We start from the raw sequence: 15,164 nt of genomic DNA, 5'->3' as shown, positions 1-15,164 counted from the left end.
GTTTTTGACAGTCTCATGATTCAGTGGATGGACGCTCAGATAAGTCCAGCCCGTGTGGAATTTCTCCGTTATAATTTGGCGTATCGACAGACGCTCCTCCGTGGGACGGGTGGATCAATACAGTACAGAGTCATCAAACACATTACTATGATTTTCTCTCAGTTTTGATGCTAAAACTGAGAGAAACTTTTAAAATCGTTTTATTGGAGCTTAAATTTGGAAATCTGGAAAACATGACTGTTGATCTTCAGAGATATTTTATCAGAAATGCGACACATTTAGAGTTTCTTTAAGTCTGATTTTGATTTTTTTTTGCTTTTATTTCATATAAATGCCATTAAATGGTGTAGTCCAGACGTTTGCAGCCTTTATCACTAAAACAGATATTTTGGTGAATTTCCACCAAATGGAATTTGTCCAGAGCCACGAAGATATGCTAATCATCCGAAATCAAGAAAAAACAAACCCAAAGACATTGAAAATAAAACAATTGCAATACATAGGAAAAATAATGCATTAATGAGGTATAATTTAGATATATTACATTACATTTTTAGCTGCTGTGGTCACCTTTGAAACAGTTTTATTTTCATGCTTTAGTCACTTCATACATCTTGCCTGTTTTATTGTTGCTGTATTTTTCCCTCAATGGCTTGAGCAGTTTTCGCCATCACAGAGTTTTTTTTCCCTTTGTTTGTTTCTTATTTATTCCCACCTTTATCATGTTTTCCTCAAAGCTGAGCGGATTACATCCTGCGTATTCAACCATTTCTGTGAAAATCAGTCTGGAATGCAAATCAAATAAAAATGAAAAAACATTTATTTCCAAATGATATCCTGAAAGCCTGATGGAGAGGAGCCGACCCCGGCCGTCTTCCTCCGGCCGTCTTTCGCCGCGGACGTGACGTTAAAGGTTTGCTCTCCTCCCTCCGGCCCTCTCTCTCTCTCTCTCACCTCCTCTCTCCATGCTGCCTCTACGTCACGTTGGAAATGGGGTCGCTGATCTTCAGACACCTCCAGTAGACGGTCCGGGCCAGGACGAAGAGCGTGAGCGCGGCCAGCAGCACCCACGCCACGTAGATCGCCTTGGAGTCCTTGGCGGGGGTCCAGGTCCCCACCTGCACAGAGGAGGGCCTCAGAGTCTGGACAGAGGAGGGGGGGGGGCGGGCTCGCAGGGACAGAAGACCAGGTACGCACCAGGAGTCCGGCCGTGGAGGCCGCCAGCACCACGAACAGCAGGAAGCACAGCAGGCTCCGCCGCCTGGGGTACCGCCGGCCAATGGAAGAGCTGGAAGGCACAAGCCACGCCCACAGTGAGGAATAATGGAGGCGTGGCTCGGTTTGGTTTTGGGGATCTGCTTTTGTGACGGTGCTCAGAGTCACTGAAAACAACTTTCGAGGTGGAGCTTTTAGAAAATGCTAACTATTGAAAACAGCTCCCATGATGGATCTCGTCGAAAATGTAATTTTCCCAAAAGGGATTCCAAACTGGAATATTTTTTTAACTTTTTTTTTTAAATGAAACATTTTGAAAACATAACTTTTAGAAAATGGCTCCTGAAGTAGAACTTTGTGAAAACAGAACTTTTTGAAAACTGCACTTTGAATATTGAACTTTTCAAATGGAACTTTATGTTTTGTCAACAGGTTCTAAAGTGTTCTAAAGTGTAACCCAATGGAAAGAGAACTTTTTTAAAACTAAATTTTTTGGCTGCAGGACTTTATGGAAATATTTTTTTTTTAAAAAATGACTTTAAAAGTGAAAATGTTTTTAAATGCTTCAGCTCAGTGTAAACGGGGAAAATGAAACCTTTCTGAAATGCTCGAATCACAGTAAAAGGTTCTGTCCTTTCAGATTAAAGGAATGTTGTGTTTTCTGTTCACTCTTGAATTTCACAGCTTTTCCAAAGAAGATTATTAGATTATTATTACATTTCTTCTGCCATTATGTGGATCACAAGTGGAGACACTTTGTTGTTTTCACAAACAACTGATACATTACAGAGTGAACTAAAACGATGAAGAAAGTTACTTTAATGGACTTTCAAAGTTGACTGTGAGCAGACATCAGTGGTAGCTCCCACCAGTGGCCCAACATGAAAAATGCACTTTCAGCATTTCCCTCTGAATGTAAAAACTCTTCTGAGCAGAGAACTAAAATGTGTCTTCACTTGAAAAGTTGAGTAAGCAGGACCTGAAGTTCCCACCGTTCATTCAAAAGCAGCCGAGGGTTTTCAGTGTGTGTGAGAGATGGGGAAACTGGTGACAAACGGCATGTAAATACTTACACTTTACGGCAGTGCGGACATCGAGCCAGGGTGCGGTCTGAAAACTCTGTCCACTGAGAGACAAAACACACACACACAGGTATGTAACTGTGTGCCACATCAAGAGCTCACAGTAAACTGCACTTGATGGGGATTTTCTTCAGTCTCTGCAATCAAACTCCCACTTGTTCAAAACTTAGCAACATGAATTTGCGGCGGTGAAACTCACCAGGAAGGTGTTGGCGCAGTGTCCACAGATGACCCTGACGCCGACGGGCTGACGCTGCGGTTCGGGACTGTCCCTGCCGATGTGGACCGGCCCCAGGTTGATGACGCGTTTACTGTCAAGACAACGTTCAGGACGGTTACTGGAGCTCAGGAGCACTGACACCAGAGAGAACACGGCCGCCGTCTCACCAGTACGGTCTGGGACAGGCGATCCTCTGAGACGTGACCTTGCAGATCAGCAGGCAGTTACAGGGACAGCGGACGTACTTCTTCCCCACGGGAGCGTTCTTTATCGGCTGCAGGAAGGACGGAGGGATACAGAGATGTGAGACAAATCTGATTGAAACTGTTCAAAAGTGTGTGTGGTCACAGTATCATTAAAGACAATTCACTCTTACTCATCTGATCCTCCATGTCTGAGCATCTATGAATCTACTCCTATAGGTCTACAAGTCTAGTCCTCAACATCTAAGAGTCTACCTCTGCACGTCTACAGAAGTACCTCTGCGAGGAATCTGATGATCTGGTGAAAAGTGGGAGACCTGTGTGACCTGTGTGACCTGCAGGTCAGGGTGAATCTCGGAGGACTCCTGACAGAGGGCCGGCTCACCGTGGCTTCGTTGCAGATGCCGCACTTCACCACGTGCTGGTGGGTCTTCCCCTCCACGGAGATGGCGCTCTGACACACCCGGCAGCTGATGACCGGGGCGCTGCTGCTGTCCGGGCTGCCGTGCGGCGAGTACGGCGGCGGCGGCTCGCCCGGCGCCACCGAGCTGGGGAACGGCGGCAAACCTGGACAGGTGAGGGACGGAGATTTATCAGAACGATTAGGCCCCGTTTACATGACGACGTCTCGGGTGGAAACGGAAGGTGAAGAACTTCCTGCACATCTCACCATTTTCACCAATAAAACTCTCTACCACTACATCTAGGAATTGAATCAAGGGATTGAAGACGTCCAGGACTCGACTCGTGTAGGAGTAGACATAAAGGAGTAGAGTATACACAGGATAGTAGTGACAAGGCACAAGTCTACTCCTGGATATCTATGAATGGACTCCAAGGTGTCTGAGTCTATTTCTACACGTCTATGAGTCCATTCCGAGACGTCTACTCCAAAATCTATCTTATGTCAGTGAGTCTACTAACCTAGTTGTTCAGTCCACACCTACACATCTACCACTCTACACCACACACCTACCAGTCCACCCATTTAGGTCGCCAGTCAGAAACAGTGATAATGACATTTCACGCTATTTGTGGTGGACATCTTTAAAAAAATGTCTCCCTGTGGAGGTTTTTGGACTCAATAACAGTCAGGATTTTAAAGCGTCTGAAGAGAACACAAGCCGCGGACATACTGTGAGGCTGAGGCGGGTATCCGCTGGGGGAGTAGCCGCTGGTTCCGTCGTGCTGCTCGGACAGCAGTGGGGACCGCTCCCCGTCCGCCATCGCTTCCCAGCGGGGACCTGAAGAGACGAGCCGCGGGGAGGAGCGCTCGAAGCAGCCGGCGGGGGGACGAGGGGGTCACTGCGCGGCTCTGAAGGTCCACATGACGCGGCGAAAACAGCCAGGAACCGCAACACGGAAGAGACACAACGAAAACATCGGTCACGCGACAGAGAAATCTGAGTCATGCGTGTGATGGACAGCGGTGTCAGCCAATGAACGAGCTCTCAGGGGGCGGGGCTAATCCAAAGCGTCTTCTGATTGGTTTGTGTGCTTGGTAGGTCAGTTGCATTCAGTCACTGACATAAAGGTAATGCCCCACTTTTTTAAAAAAAAATGATAAAATAAGAAAAACAATATAAATATATATATTGGAGAATGTTTTCAGAAATTTTAAAAGGAATATACATAGATTTTCGTTTTATTGTTTTTTTTTTTACATTTAATTTTCATCCGACTTCCTTTGCAAAGCTCGGCCGTCTTCGTCCCGTCACGTGACCGGAAGTTATCGAAAAACCCCAAAACATTCGGGTCAGCGCGTAGCCCGGAATGATCCCGGTTGGAAAGGGCTCTCTGCCCGTACTGACAGTACCATGCGTCCCGCTCCGGTTCGACACCACCGGGGACTCTAACGTCGGCTAGCCCAGCGGCCTTTCCCGCAACCATGAATCTAAGAGGACTCTTCCAGGACTTCAACCCCAGGTTAGCTCTTAGCTTAGCTTCCAACTAGCCGCAACATGGCTCGTTTTGGCTTTCCTTTTTCACACACAACACAAATATCTTAAGATGAAAGGTTATATTCCTCTCTGACTACCTGAACAAACCGTTAAGTGTCACCTGAACACACTGATACATTCTCACAGTGGGTTTAAAAGGCCTGCTAAGCTAAGCTAACAAGACGGTGTAATTCATAATAAGGTAGATCTATTTCACTGCCTCGTCCTTCAGTTGCTTCTATTTAAAACATGTACTTTGCGTCGTTTGGTGAGGAAAAAGATGCAGGTTTTGTTTGGAGAGTGCCAGCTGATGGATATCAAGCAATCACATCAGTAAACTTTATTAAATTGTTGAGAAACTGCATAATATGAGACCTTGAGGTGCTATTGGTGCAGCTTTAAAATGAATCCTCCGTTTTGTTTCGTTGCCTCCAACAGTAAGTTCCTGATCTACTCGTGCCTGCTGCTGTTCTCCGTGCTGCTGTCCCTGCGGCTGGATGGAGTCATCCAGTGGAGCTACTGGGCCGTCTTCACCCCCATATGGCTGTGGAAGCTGCTGGTCATCATCGGCGCCTCGGTGGGCACCGGCGTGTGGGCCCACAACCCTCAGTACAGGTACTCTCTCCCACCGGCGTAGCGGGAGGCGGCGGTGGTTCCGATTCCGATCCTCTGTTCCGGCGTTCTCAGGGCTGAGGGGGAAACCTGCGTGGAGTTCAAGGCCATGCTGATCGCCGTGGGACTCCACGTCCTGCTGCTGATGTTCGAGGTGCTGGTGTGCGACCGCGTGGCCCGGGGGAACTACTTCTGGCTGCTCGTCTTCATGCCGCTCTTCTTCGTGTCACCCGTCTCCGTGGCGGCGTGCGTCTGGGGCTTCCGGCACGACCGCTCCCTTGAGGTGAGAGAGCGCCCGAGCGACTGATCAGATTCGACGTCTCGTCTGCGGCGACGACGCGCTGACCCTCCTCTTCCTCCCCCAGCTGGAGGTGTTGTGTTCGGTGAACATCCTGCAGTTCATCTTCATCGCTCTGAGGCTGGACAAGATCATCATCTGGCCCTGGCTGGTGAGCTTTTCAGTCTCGTCTCTGCCGTCCTGCTGCTCCTGTGTGGCGCCCCGCTGAGCGTGTCCCCGTGGCGGTGCAGGTGGTGTGCGTCCCGCTGTGGATCCTCATGTCCTTCCTGTGTCTGGTGGTCCTCTACTACATCATCTGGTCGGTCCTCTTCCTGCGCTCCATCGACATCATCGCCGAGCAGCGCCGCACTCACATCACCATGGCGATCAGCTGGATGACCATCGTGGTGCCGCTCCTCACCTTCGAGGTCAGTTCAGAGTGTTTTAGTGTGTGTGTGTGTGTGAGAGAAAGACGGTGTGTGACTGTGTGTATGTGTCTCCACAGATCCTGCTGGTGCACAAGCTGGACAACCACAACGAGCTGAGCTACGTGTGTGTGTTCGTTCCTCTGTGGCTGTCTCTGCTCACGCTCATGGCCACAACGTTCGGCCAGAAGGGAGGAAACCACTGTGAGTGAAACTTCCTCCCGACTTTACTTCTGCTGCGTTCACCGCATGTCAGCAGCTTTCTCCTTTCAAATCTTTACTTTCCACTGAAATTTACCTTTATTCCTCGGAATTTGTAAGTTTTGACCTCAATCATCTGGAAACTCTCACATTTTTTTATGACTAGAAAAAAAATAAATCAAAATGTGGAAAATCCACTTGGACCTTTTAGGTTTTTGTTCAATAATCAATGAATTTCACAAAGTTTACTTTTTCAAGCTTTCAACTTCTCTAGATTTATTAATTTTTGACCTTAAAGCTCGTGTCCGCAGTTTCCGTTCGTTTCCAACGTATGTATCATTTTTCAACAGAGCTTAAATGTGTCAGTCTGGTTCGATACTACAATATAATATTAGCATGAAGCAATATAAAAATGTATTTATGAGCCCCGCCTTCGTCTCATAGACCCCCATGTTATCCGAAAAAGCGCCGGTCAGCGTCAGCCAATAGATTTCGAGCTTCCGCATTCTCTTGTTGTCAGTCATCGTGTGCACGCAGCCAGAGAGCACGGCCGCTCGCCCAGGCAGAGGAGAGTTAGCTCTGCAGCAGCCGCCCCGCTTACCTCGGATATATCCACTGTCTGCTGAACATCCACCGTAAACAGCTAAACATGGAGGATGCTGTAGGACTCGGAGGCTCTCATTTTCACCCGACAGATAATAGCGTGCACAATTAAGGGGGCGTGGCTTGGTTGCTCAAGAAAGTAGAGGGAGGGCGGAACCTGAGACTTTGGATTAAAAAAAAAACTCTCTCTTTCAAAACTCCGGACACGAGCTTTAAGCAAAGGTGAATTTTAGTTCAAAAATTTCATTTTTATGAAAAAAAAAAGAATAAATCAAATATCTGCTTAAATAAATAAACGTATGCTTTCAGTTTTAAAAAATTAAAATAATTTTTCTGAAGCTTTCAATTTCACACAAATTAATTTAAATGATTCTGATTCTGAAATGGTTTTTATTTTTGATTTTCTCAGAATTTTTCTCAGAAGATTTGTTAAATTAGTTCATCTGAACATTTCCACTTCTTAGTTACCTTCAAATTTGTAAACAAGACACTAAATGAAGAGTTGACATTGTGAAAAGTGAACTGTAAAATAAAACGGGCTTATTTTCCGTCAGGGTGGTTCGGGATCCGTAAAGACTTCTGCCACTTCCTGTTGGAGCTCCTCCCCTTCCTGCGAGAGTACGGCAACGTGTCGTATGACCTGCAGCGCAGCGAGGACCCCGAGGCGGCCGACGACCTACCCGTGCCCGAGCCGCCGCCCAAGATCGCGCCCATGTTCCACAAGAAGACGGGCGTGGTGATCACCCAGAGCCCCGGGAAGTACTTCGTCCCTCCGCCCAAGCTCTGCATCGACATGCCGGACTAGCCCGGGCCGAGCCGGCGCTCCGGAGGGCGGAGGGACGCCCCGTCGGCCCCGGGACCAGGAGACGCTCCCGACCGCTCGGTTTTCAGGTTCCGGCTCAGTCGCACGTTAGCTAATGCTAACGCTAACATGGCCCGTCAGAATGAACTGCATCGAAGCCACGTTTCGGTTAGCATGAACTGCCATTAGCCTCTCTGTGCCGATTGAAGACCAACCTGAGAAAAAGAGACAACGTTTCTCCACCAAGACGACGACAGACAGAGCACTTTGTTCCGTTTTTCTATTCCTCATCTTTTTTTCTTTATTTGTAAATAAGAGTTGTGGAGTTTCGGGACCAGAGTTCATGCTAACAGTCAGAACTCATTGAATCCACAGTAGAACTGCGACTTGGCAGCACAGAGTCTTTTTCTTTTTTTAAACAACAAGCTAGCCACAGCTGCTGTAATAGCACTTTGCTCCAGTAGGTGGTGCAGTGAGTCTCATTACTGCCACCCGGTGGACGGAAGAGGCCTCGCTTCCAGCTGACGCTCGTTCAAACGGCGGCGTTCTCTCCACCGCTGAACCTGCTTTTTAAAGAGTCTGGATGGATTTAGGATCGGATGCTGGCAGTTTCTCGAAAACATAAAGCTGTGACAGCAGCTTGTGGAAGCTGAAAGTGTTCTGTCCTGTTCAGTAAAAAAATAATATGTTCTGCAGTTTTGGGATGAAGTGAAAATATTTTTTTCCCCCTAATAGTCTTTCATCATTTTGAATATTTGAGTTTTAGTCTCCAAATGGTCTCATTTTGATTGTTTCGAAATATATATTTTTTTAATTTCTCAAATTTATCTGGATTCTAAACATTTCCACAAGTATTTTTTAGATCATTCTTTAAAAAATACTTGTTTCCGCTCCGTTGTTCTGACTTCATTCTGAAAAGACTTGCTCCTTGGGACGAGTACCGTCCTGTCCCTGAATGTGGCGCTAGCGTAGCATCGTCCCCGTACCGAACGCGACCTCCAGACTTCCTGCATATCGCCGCTCACCTGTCCCAGCTGTAAACTAACGAGCTGTTTGAGAGAGATTTGCTCAGTCAAGCAAATACAAAACTTTACCCGTTTGAACATAACCACGTCTTCTGTGTTTCTGGTTTTACTGCTTCAGAGGACTTGTTTCTTACTGTGATTCAAGCTCCGCCCACTTTCTCCCATTAACCAATGCCTGCAAAGTGTGCTAAACCTAATCGGGGTTAAAAAAGTGTTCTTTATGTTGCCAGCTGTAAATAAGTGTCACAAGTTCTTTTTGTATTAACCTCGAATAAAACTGAGTGAACATGGCGCGAACGTTAGCTTTTTCTGACTGAGGCCCCGCCCACTTACCCCAATAACCGGCTAACAGCATCGATTAGCAGTTGGTTGCAGGATTTAGCCACATATCGAGAAAAACCCACGTTAGCATTAACAAACTTTATTATTGGTACAAAATTCTTGAATTTACAGCCTCTGTGTAAAAATAGCAGCATGTTTACGTGAACGTAGCGGCGTAGCTACAAGGCTCACGAGAGCGCCCCCTGTGTGCAGTACAGCTGGTACACGGTTCGGCTCAGAGCTGGACCCAAGTTTCTGCGAACACAGATGGGAAGCGGTGAAACAGGCGACGCCCCGAACTCGCCGGAAGATGAACCAACCAAGAGACGGAATACCGACCTTTTGAGCTTCCCGTACCGGATGGACGACAGAAGTTTCTCCTTCTCGGACTCGCTGGAACACCGCTGGTAGGCGCCGAGCAGACTACGACCCAGAGAGAGGTTTATAGGAGACAGCGGGAAGAAACAACTCAGCAATGCAGTTTTTGTTAGCGCTAGGCTACATTTTTTAAGTCGGCCTGCTGGCGTCACCTGCTGGGCGTGCTGTACTGCTGCAAGATGGCCGCCGCCTTGTCTCCGGACAGACCGCTGATCTGCATGAGCTGCCGGGCGAACACCTCCCTCACTGTCTGACACTGAGGAGGAGGAGGAAACAGGAAGTGAACAGGGAACGGACTTCCTGGGTGGGGAGAGGGGCGGGGAGCCACGCCCACCTTGTTCTTCACGGCGCCGTGGTTGAACTCTGCGAAGGACATGAGCGAGCAGCAGGGCGTCCCCACCTCGCCGGTGGCGTGGGCGTCGCCCTGCAGCTCTCTGGAGCGACACGTCAGCGTCCGGTTCTGGAACAACACGGAACGCGTTCAGGGAGGTTCTCTCGGCCTGTTAGCCATATGCTAACTTAGCAGTAGCGCTGCTCCTGTGAGAGACCACCTGGTAGAGTTTGGTCAGGTGGCGGGTCATGATGGTGAGGTACGCCGCCGACTCCCTCACGTCCTGAACTCTCTTCACGAAGAAACCGTCCACCACCTGAAACACGATTTATTTCGAGAGGCGTTCAGGGACCGTCTGGACCGCTGGTCATTCAGATGGTAATTCATGTTTGGGTTTGTCGGCCATCTTTCACGATGTTCTGAAGCAGATGGAAACAGAGCGACCTGCGTGTTGACGATGGCCTGCTGCAGCGTGGATTCAGGTAAACTCAGGTGAGAGGCGGCCGAGCCGCACTCCTCCACCAGGTAGACGGGCCGGCGGAGGCCGCAGCGTTTCAGACGAAACTGTGGGAGCAAGAGGACGGTTGATTCCTGTGTCGCCTTGAATCCAGCCGTGAGATGTCTTTTTTCAGACCTTCTGCTCCCTGAAGCGTCCGTCGATGATGCTGCCGCACAGGTCGTCCATCCTCTTCCTCTCCACGATGTAGTCCAGAACCAGCTCCGTCCTGTCGGGCGCTCGCAGCTGACCTGGAGGACCAAGACACAGACTGCCGTTCTGACCTCGGGTTGAATCGATACATTGAAATAGCAAAACAAACCACCTGGCAGAGTGGTCCTTGAACGCCTCGACAATTCAGAAAAAGACCAAGTGCATAAACTGTCACTGAACATCTAAAACAATTCAACGTAATGGTCCTTGAACGCCTCCTGAAAATCACCAAAGTGGAAATTTAGCAACATTCAGAACAGTCTTTGAACGCAACTTTATAGTGGTCAAACTAAAATATGACGAATATTTATAAAAGTTCTGAACACCAATCTAAACAGTCTCTAAACGCCCCTCGGTCTCTGAACTGTTCCTGAACGCCCCTCGGTCTCTGAACCGTTCCTGAATGCCCCTCGGTCTCTGAACGGTCTTCGCACACCCCTTGGTCTCTGAACAGTCCCTGAACGCCCCTTGGGTCCCTGAACGCCCCTCGGTCTCTGACCAGTCTCTGGACTGCCCGGTCCGCTGAGCGTCACCTGGAAGCGGAGCGACCTTCTCCCGAGCCACCCACAGGAAGTCTCCCACGTTGAGTTTGCGGACATCGAAGGCGACGCCGTTCCTCTGCAGCTCCTTGACCAGCTCCTGCTTCCGGTGGCTGCTGCCCCTGGCCGTCAGAGAGCGGCGGGGAGTTAGTGACGCCGGGTTCACGCTGGGGTTCGGTTTTCGGGATCGGGTCTGCAGTCTTACCCCGTGGTCTCGATGAAGTCCACACACAGAACGATGTCGTAGCTTCCGGGAAGGAGCCGGTGGGCCGCCGGGTTGCCGGAGGCGCCGCGGTCACACAACTCACTCAAACCGGCGGTCGGCGACCTTTAAGAGACGTTTTCAGCGTTTGACACCAGATCTTTCTGGAGCCATGAATGCTGGATCCAGTCTAGTCAGGGTCACTCACGGCGTCCTGCCTTCCTCCTTGTCGTCGTCGCTCCATGTGAGGTCGACCACTCCAGGACCGCCTCCCTCCTCTTCCTCCTCCTCCTCCTCCTCTTCCTCCTTCCTGCTGTCCTGCTCTGCTGATTCCAGCCGTTCAGCCAACGCCAGGCCTTCATCCGTCAGACTGAACCTGACGGAGGGAACGCCGCGACCGTTAAGACCGAACACCTGGCTGCGACTGCCGGTGGAGCCCTGCCGGAGTACCTGGCGGGATTGTGGGTCTTGACCAGCAGGTTCTTCTGGATCAGCGTGCTGACCGACGACCAGGCGGTGTACTTGCTGCCCGGGTCGGGCTGCAGAGGGAGCAAACGGGACGGGTTCGGACGGGAGACGGAGCAGGAGGCCGCCGGGAGGCGGAGAGGTGGGACTCACCACGGTGAAGGACTTATCGCAGAGACGCTGAGCCTCTGACTGCAGCTCCAGCTTGAACATGAAGCCTTTAGCTCCCGGGATCTGCACAGGAAACACACACACACACACACACACACACACCGCCCGTCTTCCACCTCCGACTCAAATATAGAGAAATTCATGAAAATGTGGTTACAAAGGGAAAAAAAAAAACAAGCCTGTGAGTGTCTGTAGAGCGTCAGCAGGACGGCGTATCCGCCGGATCCCTTCTGAGGAACATACGGCCTCCTCTTCCTCCCCCCTCCTCCTCCAGCTTTCCCATCAGCCCTTGCAGCCTTCATCTACACAGAGAAAAACATCTAAACCAGCTATAAAAAAACTGTAAAAATGGCTGATACGGTTTACATTATTTAAACAGCTAAAATGCTAAAACAGCTGAAAAAAAAAAGGCTAAGATAATGGAACCTTTGTGGGCGGAGCTTCAGGGCCAGCAGGGGGCGCTCCTTCGGGGAGGGAGTGGATGGGGGCGTCCGAGCCTGCGGAGAAGAGAAGCTCTGTGAAATTATTTTCAAAAATGACTTCCGACGTCGGTACCAGATCTGACCGGACTCCAGCGCCTTCTGATGACGTGGCGCGTTGTGATTGGCTGAAGCGTCTGCCTGCGTCAGCGGCTACAGTGTAGAGCAGCGACTCTTTCCACTGCCTGTTAATGTGAATACATTTAGCTTTTAATGGATATTCCAGTTGATCTAATATTGTTTGCCAGTGGATTTTCTGGAACCACCTTTGGTCATAATGTAATCTCGTTGTTATTACTGCAATTTCCCGCTTGTGGGACGAATAAAGGTGAACCTTATCTTATTTTATGATGTGTACACAGCGCTGAATGAAAATTGTGCTTTCCCACTGCATCAGATGAGCTGCTGTTCTGCAGCAGCCTGGGAAAACGGGGAGTTTCTACACACTCACCCCGGCAGCAGGGCTCTGAGGCTAATGCCAGTTAGCTGGCTTTCAAGTCAGCGTCGCTGATATCTCAGTGTTTTGTCTGCTACCCTGAAGAAATGGCTTTAAAAGAAAATCAATGTTTTCTTGGAAATTTTGGTAGACCCGATCGGGGATTCTTGTGGTCCGGTTTTGGTCCACGGGCCTTATGTTTAACACCGCTGCCTTAGATTTGTTTTCAGCAAGCCAGTTGGGGTGTCTAAATGAGATATTTTGCAAGGTGCGCTGAAGATTTCTTATTCTCATTTTTTTTTTTTAATTAAATTCTATTTATCAACATTTTTTCCTTAAATTGTTTATTTCTTGAGAATTTCCTGATTTGTTTCCCCCCAGATGTTCTGTGGATGTTACCCAGATGTTCTTCTCACCATTCTCTCGGTAGAACTTCTCCAGTTTCTGGTCCAGGAGTTTACAGATCCCGTCTCCAAAGTTCTGCAGGATCTTTGCTTCTCTGGCGTTTTGCAGCGGGAGCGGATATTTATTCAGAGAGCAGATCGCCTGGAAGGAGGAATGGAGGAGAGAAAAAAGTAAATGTTTTATAATGGAGGTAAAAAAAAAAACAGGACTTAAAAAAGAGGGAAAAGGAGAAAATTATGAAAACTTTCAAAAACGAAAGAAATAATACAGAAAAACATCATGAGGGAAAAATTCTGAAAACACAAAATTGGACAGAACATATTCAAAAAGGAGAACATAAAAAAGCAAGAAGACACAAAAATAAACAATAAAAGTGACAAGGACAACTAGAAAAACAACAAAACAGACAAGTAGAAAAACACAAGAGGCAAAAATCTAGAAAAAACATGAAAGGTGATTAAAATTTAGGGAAAAGAACAAGAGACGACAATAAAGAAAAAGGTAAACAGAAGAAAAAACTGACAAAAATAAAACTTCAGGAAAAACAAAGAAAAAAGTAGAAATTAATATAGAAAACTATGGGAAAGAGACAAAAATAGCAAGAGAACAGATTTTTAAAGAAAAACGAGGGAAAATACAACAAAGTACAGAAAAAAAGAGAAAAGACAAGAAAAGTGACAAAAACAAAGGCAAAAGCAACAATGATAAAGATGACAGACAACTAAAGGCAATAAAATTAAAACTTAAAAAAACATAAAACAATATGAACAAAGGAATAAAGAAAACTACAGGAAAAAATAATAAAAGACAGTTTTCCTGTGCTACTCCATGGTGATTCCTGTTAAAATTAGTGGATTTTGTCTCATTTTATGTTGTTTTGTAACACATTTACTACATTTTGAGCCTCTTTGTGGTGTACTGATCCAACCTGTCATTTTCAGGCTCGTGAAGTGTTTCTTCCGTTCGGCTCTTTGTTTACTGTGTTCTCTCTGCCGTCAGAGCCGTGTGCTGTACCTTCTGATAGGTGTACTGGATCTTCAGGCCCTTCTCCCTCGCCTCGTCCCGGAGCTCGGTGAGCCAGCGGAGGAACAGCGGGTTGGGGCAGCGGGGCAGGACGCGTTTGCGACCCAGGCGGACCGGCTCCGAGGCGGGCATGCCTGGCAGGAGAGGCCGGGGAGGAGGGAGAGGCCGCCCGCAGCCCGCTGGGTGGCGGTTCACTGATACGGGGAGGCGGTTAGAGGGTGTGAGCCACCTGTGGGTTGATTTACTGGAGTAAAAAGCGACTTAAATGCTTTGTTTACCCGTTAAAGGTTCACGTTCTCACTCCAGCCCGGCTGATGGCGCCCCGCGTTCAAAACACTTCCGCGGTGACGGCGGTCACGTGATCAGCAGAGGGGGCGGGGCTGGACAGTGACGTCTAGTGGCGGGACCGGAAATAACGTGCAGAAAAATAAAGTACAATACCATTGAAAAAAAAAAACAAAATAGCTTAAGTACATTTTTAAATAGGAAGGCTCTTGACGTTTAACTTTAACTTTTTTTGTATTTCACTGTCTCTTGTGTTTTATTTTTCTACTATAAAGCACATTTTGTCTTTCTTTATCTGTGAAAAGTCATATATGAATAAAATTTACTTTCTCCCTTACTTACTTACTTACTTACTTACTTACTGATTGATCAGCATGAAGGTTCATATAAATACAATTAATAATAATTTGTAGACTTCTCCTACACTTAAAGGGATACTTTCACATTTTGGCAAATTGGCCCATTTAGCACAATTCCTGATTCATTTTGAACAGCATACTTACTTTTTTTGTGAGGGTGAGCTATTGTTTATTCAGAGGTGAGTTGGGGAAGGTTTTCGGGACGGACAGAATGGAAGTGGATGGTATTTTTGCTTCCCCTCGTCAAACTCATCAAATACAAAATCCAACAATCCCAAAACACTTTGGTGGACACGTTATAATCCGCACATTCACTACGCAGCGTCCGGGAAACCAAAGTCTTTGGGTTCCGGGGGGAGTATGGTTGCAAAGCTGAAACTTAAAGGAATTGACGGAAGGGCACCACCAGGAGTGGAGCCTGCGGCTTAATTTGACTCAACACAGGAAACCTCACCC

The 15,164-nt window shown here is 47.9% G+C and overlaps 3 protein-coding genes across 4 annotated transcripts; 1 reads left to right on the top strand and 2 right to left on the bottom strand.

Annotated features, from left to right (window-relative positions):
• Positions 1-879: 879 nt before the first annotated feature.
• On the bottom strand, positions 880-4,121 carry LOC115385970 (type I phosphatidylinositol 4,5-bisphosphate 4-phosphatase-A-like). Its single transcript, XM_030088100.1, has 7 exons — positions 3,857-4,121; positions 3,106-3,287; positions 2,685-2,791; positions 2,497-2,608; positions 2,289-2,341; positions 1,198-1,288; positions 880-1,118 (listed from the first exon to the last, which is right to left on the bottom strand). Exons 1-7 carry the CDS (start codon positions 3,945-3,947, stop codon positions 975-977), a joined length of 780 nt encoding a protein of 259 aa, XP_029943960.1. The 5' UTR covers positions 3,948-4,121; the 3' UTR covers positions 880-974.
• A 328-nt stretch (positions 4,122-4,449) lies between these two features.
• On the top strand, positions 4,450-9,176 carry tmem185 (transmembrane protein 185). 2 transcript variants are annotated; one of them, XR_003931220.1, is made up of 8 exons: positions 4,450-4,646; positions 5,099-5,275; positions 5,348-5,555; positions 5,638-5,721; positions 5,801-5,977; positions 6,055-6,178; positions 7,333-8,110; positions 9,166-9,176. XR_003931220.1 is itself a non-coding variant. In XM_030088095.1 (7 exons), exons 1-7 carry the CDS (start codon positions 4,609-4,611, stop codon positions 7,581-7,583), a joined length of 1,059 nt encoding a protein of 352 aa, XP_029943955.1. In that variant the 5' UTR covers positions 4,450-4,608; the 3' UTR covers positions 7,584-8,896. The 2 variants fall into 2 exon arrangements, 1 of the variants encoding a protein (XP_029943955.1); XM_030088095.1 differs by lacking the exon at positions 9,166-9,176 and having other exon boundaries at positions 7,333-8,896.
• Positions 9,016-14,412, bottom strand: mus81 (MUS81 structure-specific endonuclease subunit). The gene is made up of 17 exons (XM_030088078.1): positions 14,343-14,412; positions 14,056-14,258; positions 13,053-13,182; positions 12,148-12,218; positions 11,901-12,023; positions 11,704-11,784; positions 11,536-11,624; positions 11,294-11,461; positions 11,089-11,211; positions 10,878-11,005; positions 10,270-10,382; positions 10,080-10,199; positions 9,856-9,951; positions 9,639-9,764; positions 9,457-9,560; positions 9,266-9,349; positions 9,016-9,181 (listed from the first exon to the last, which is right to left on the bottom strand). Exons 2-17 carry the CDS (start codon positions 14,194-14,196, stop codon positions 9,115-9,117), a joined length of 1,764 nt encoding a protein of 587 aa, XP_029943938.1. The 5' UTR covers positions 14,197-14,258; positions 14,343-14,412; the 3' UTR covers positions 9,016-9,114.
• Positions 14,413-15,164: the final 752 nt, after the last annotated feature.

Source organism: Salarias fasciatus, chromosome 3 (genome assembly GCF_902148845.1).
Source record: "Salarias fasciatus chromosome 3, fSalaFa1.1, whole genome shotgun sequence".
Lineage (NCBI taxonomy): Eukaryota > Metazoa > Chordata > Actinopteri > Blenniiformes > Blenniidae > Salarias > Salarias fasciatus.
Note: the sequence above shows the minus strand (reverse complement) of the source record. Positions and strands in the feature narration are given on the sequence as shown.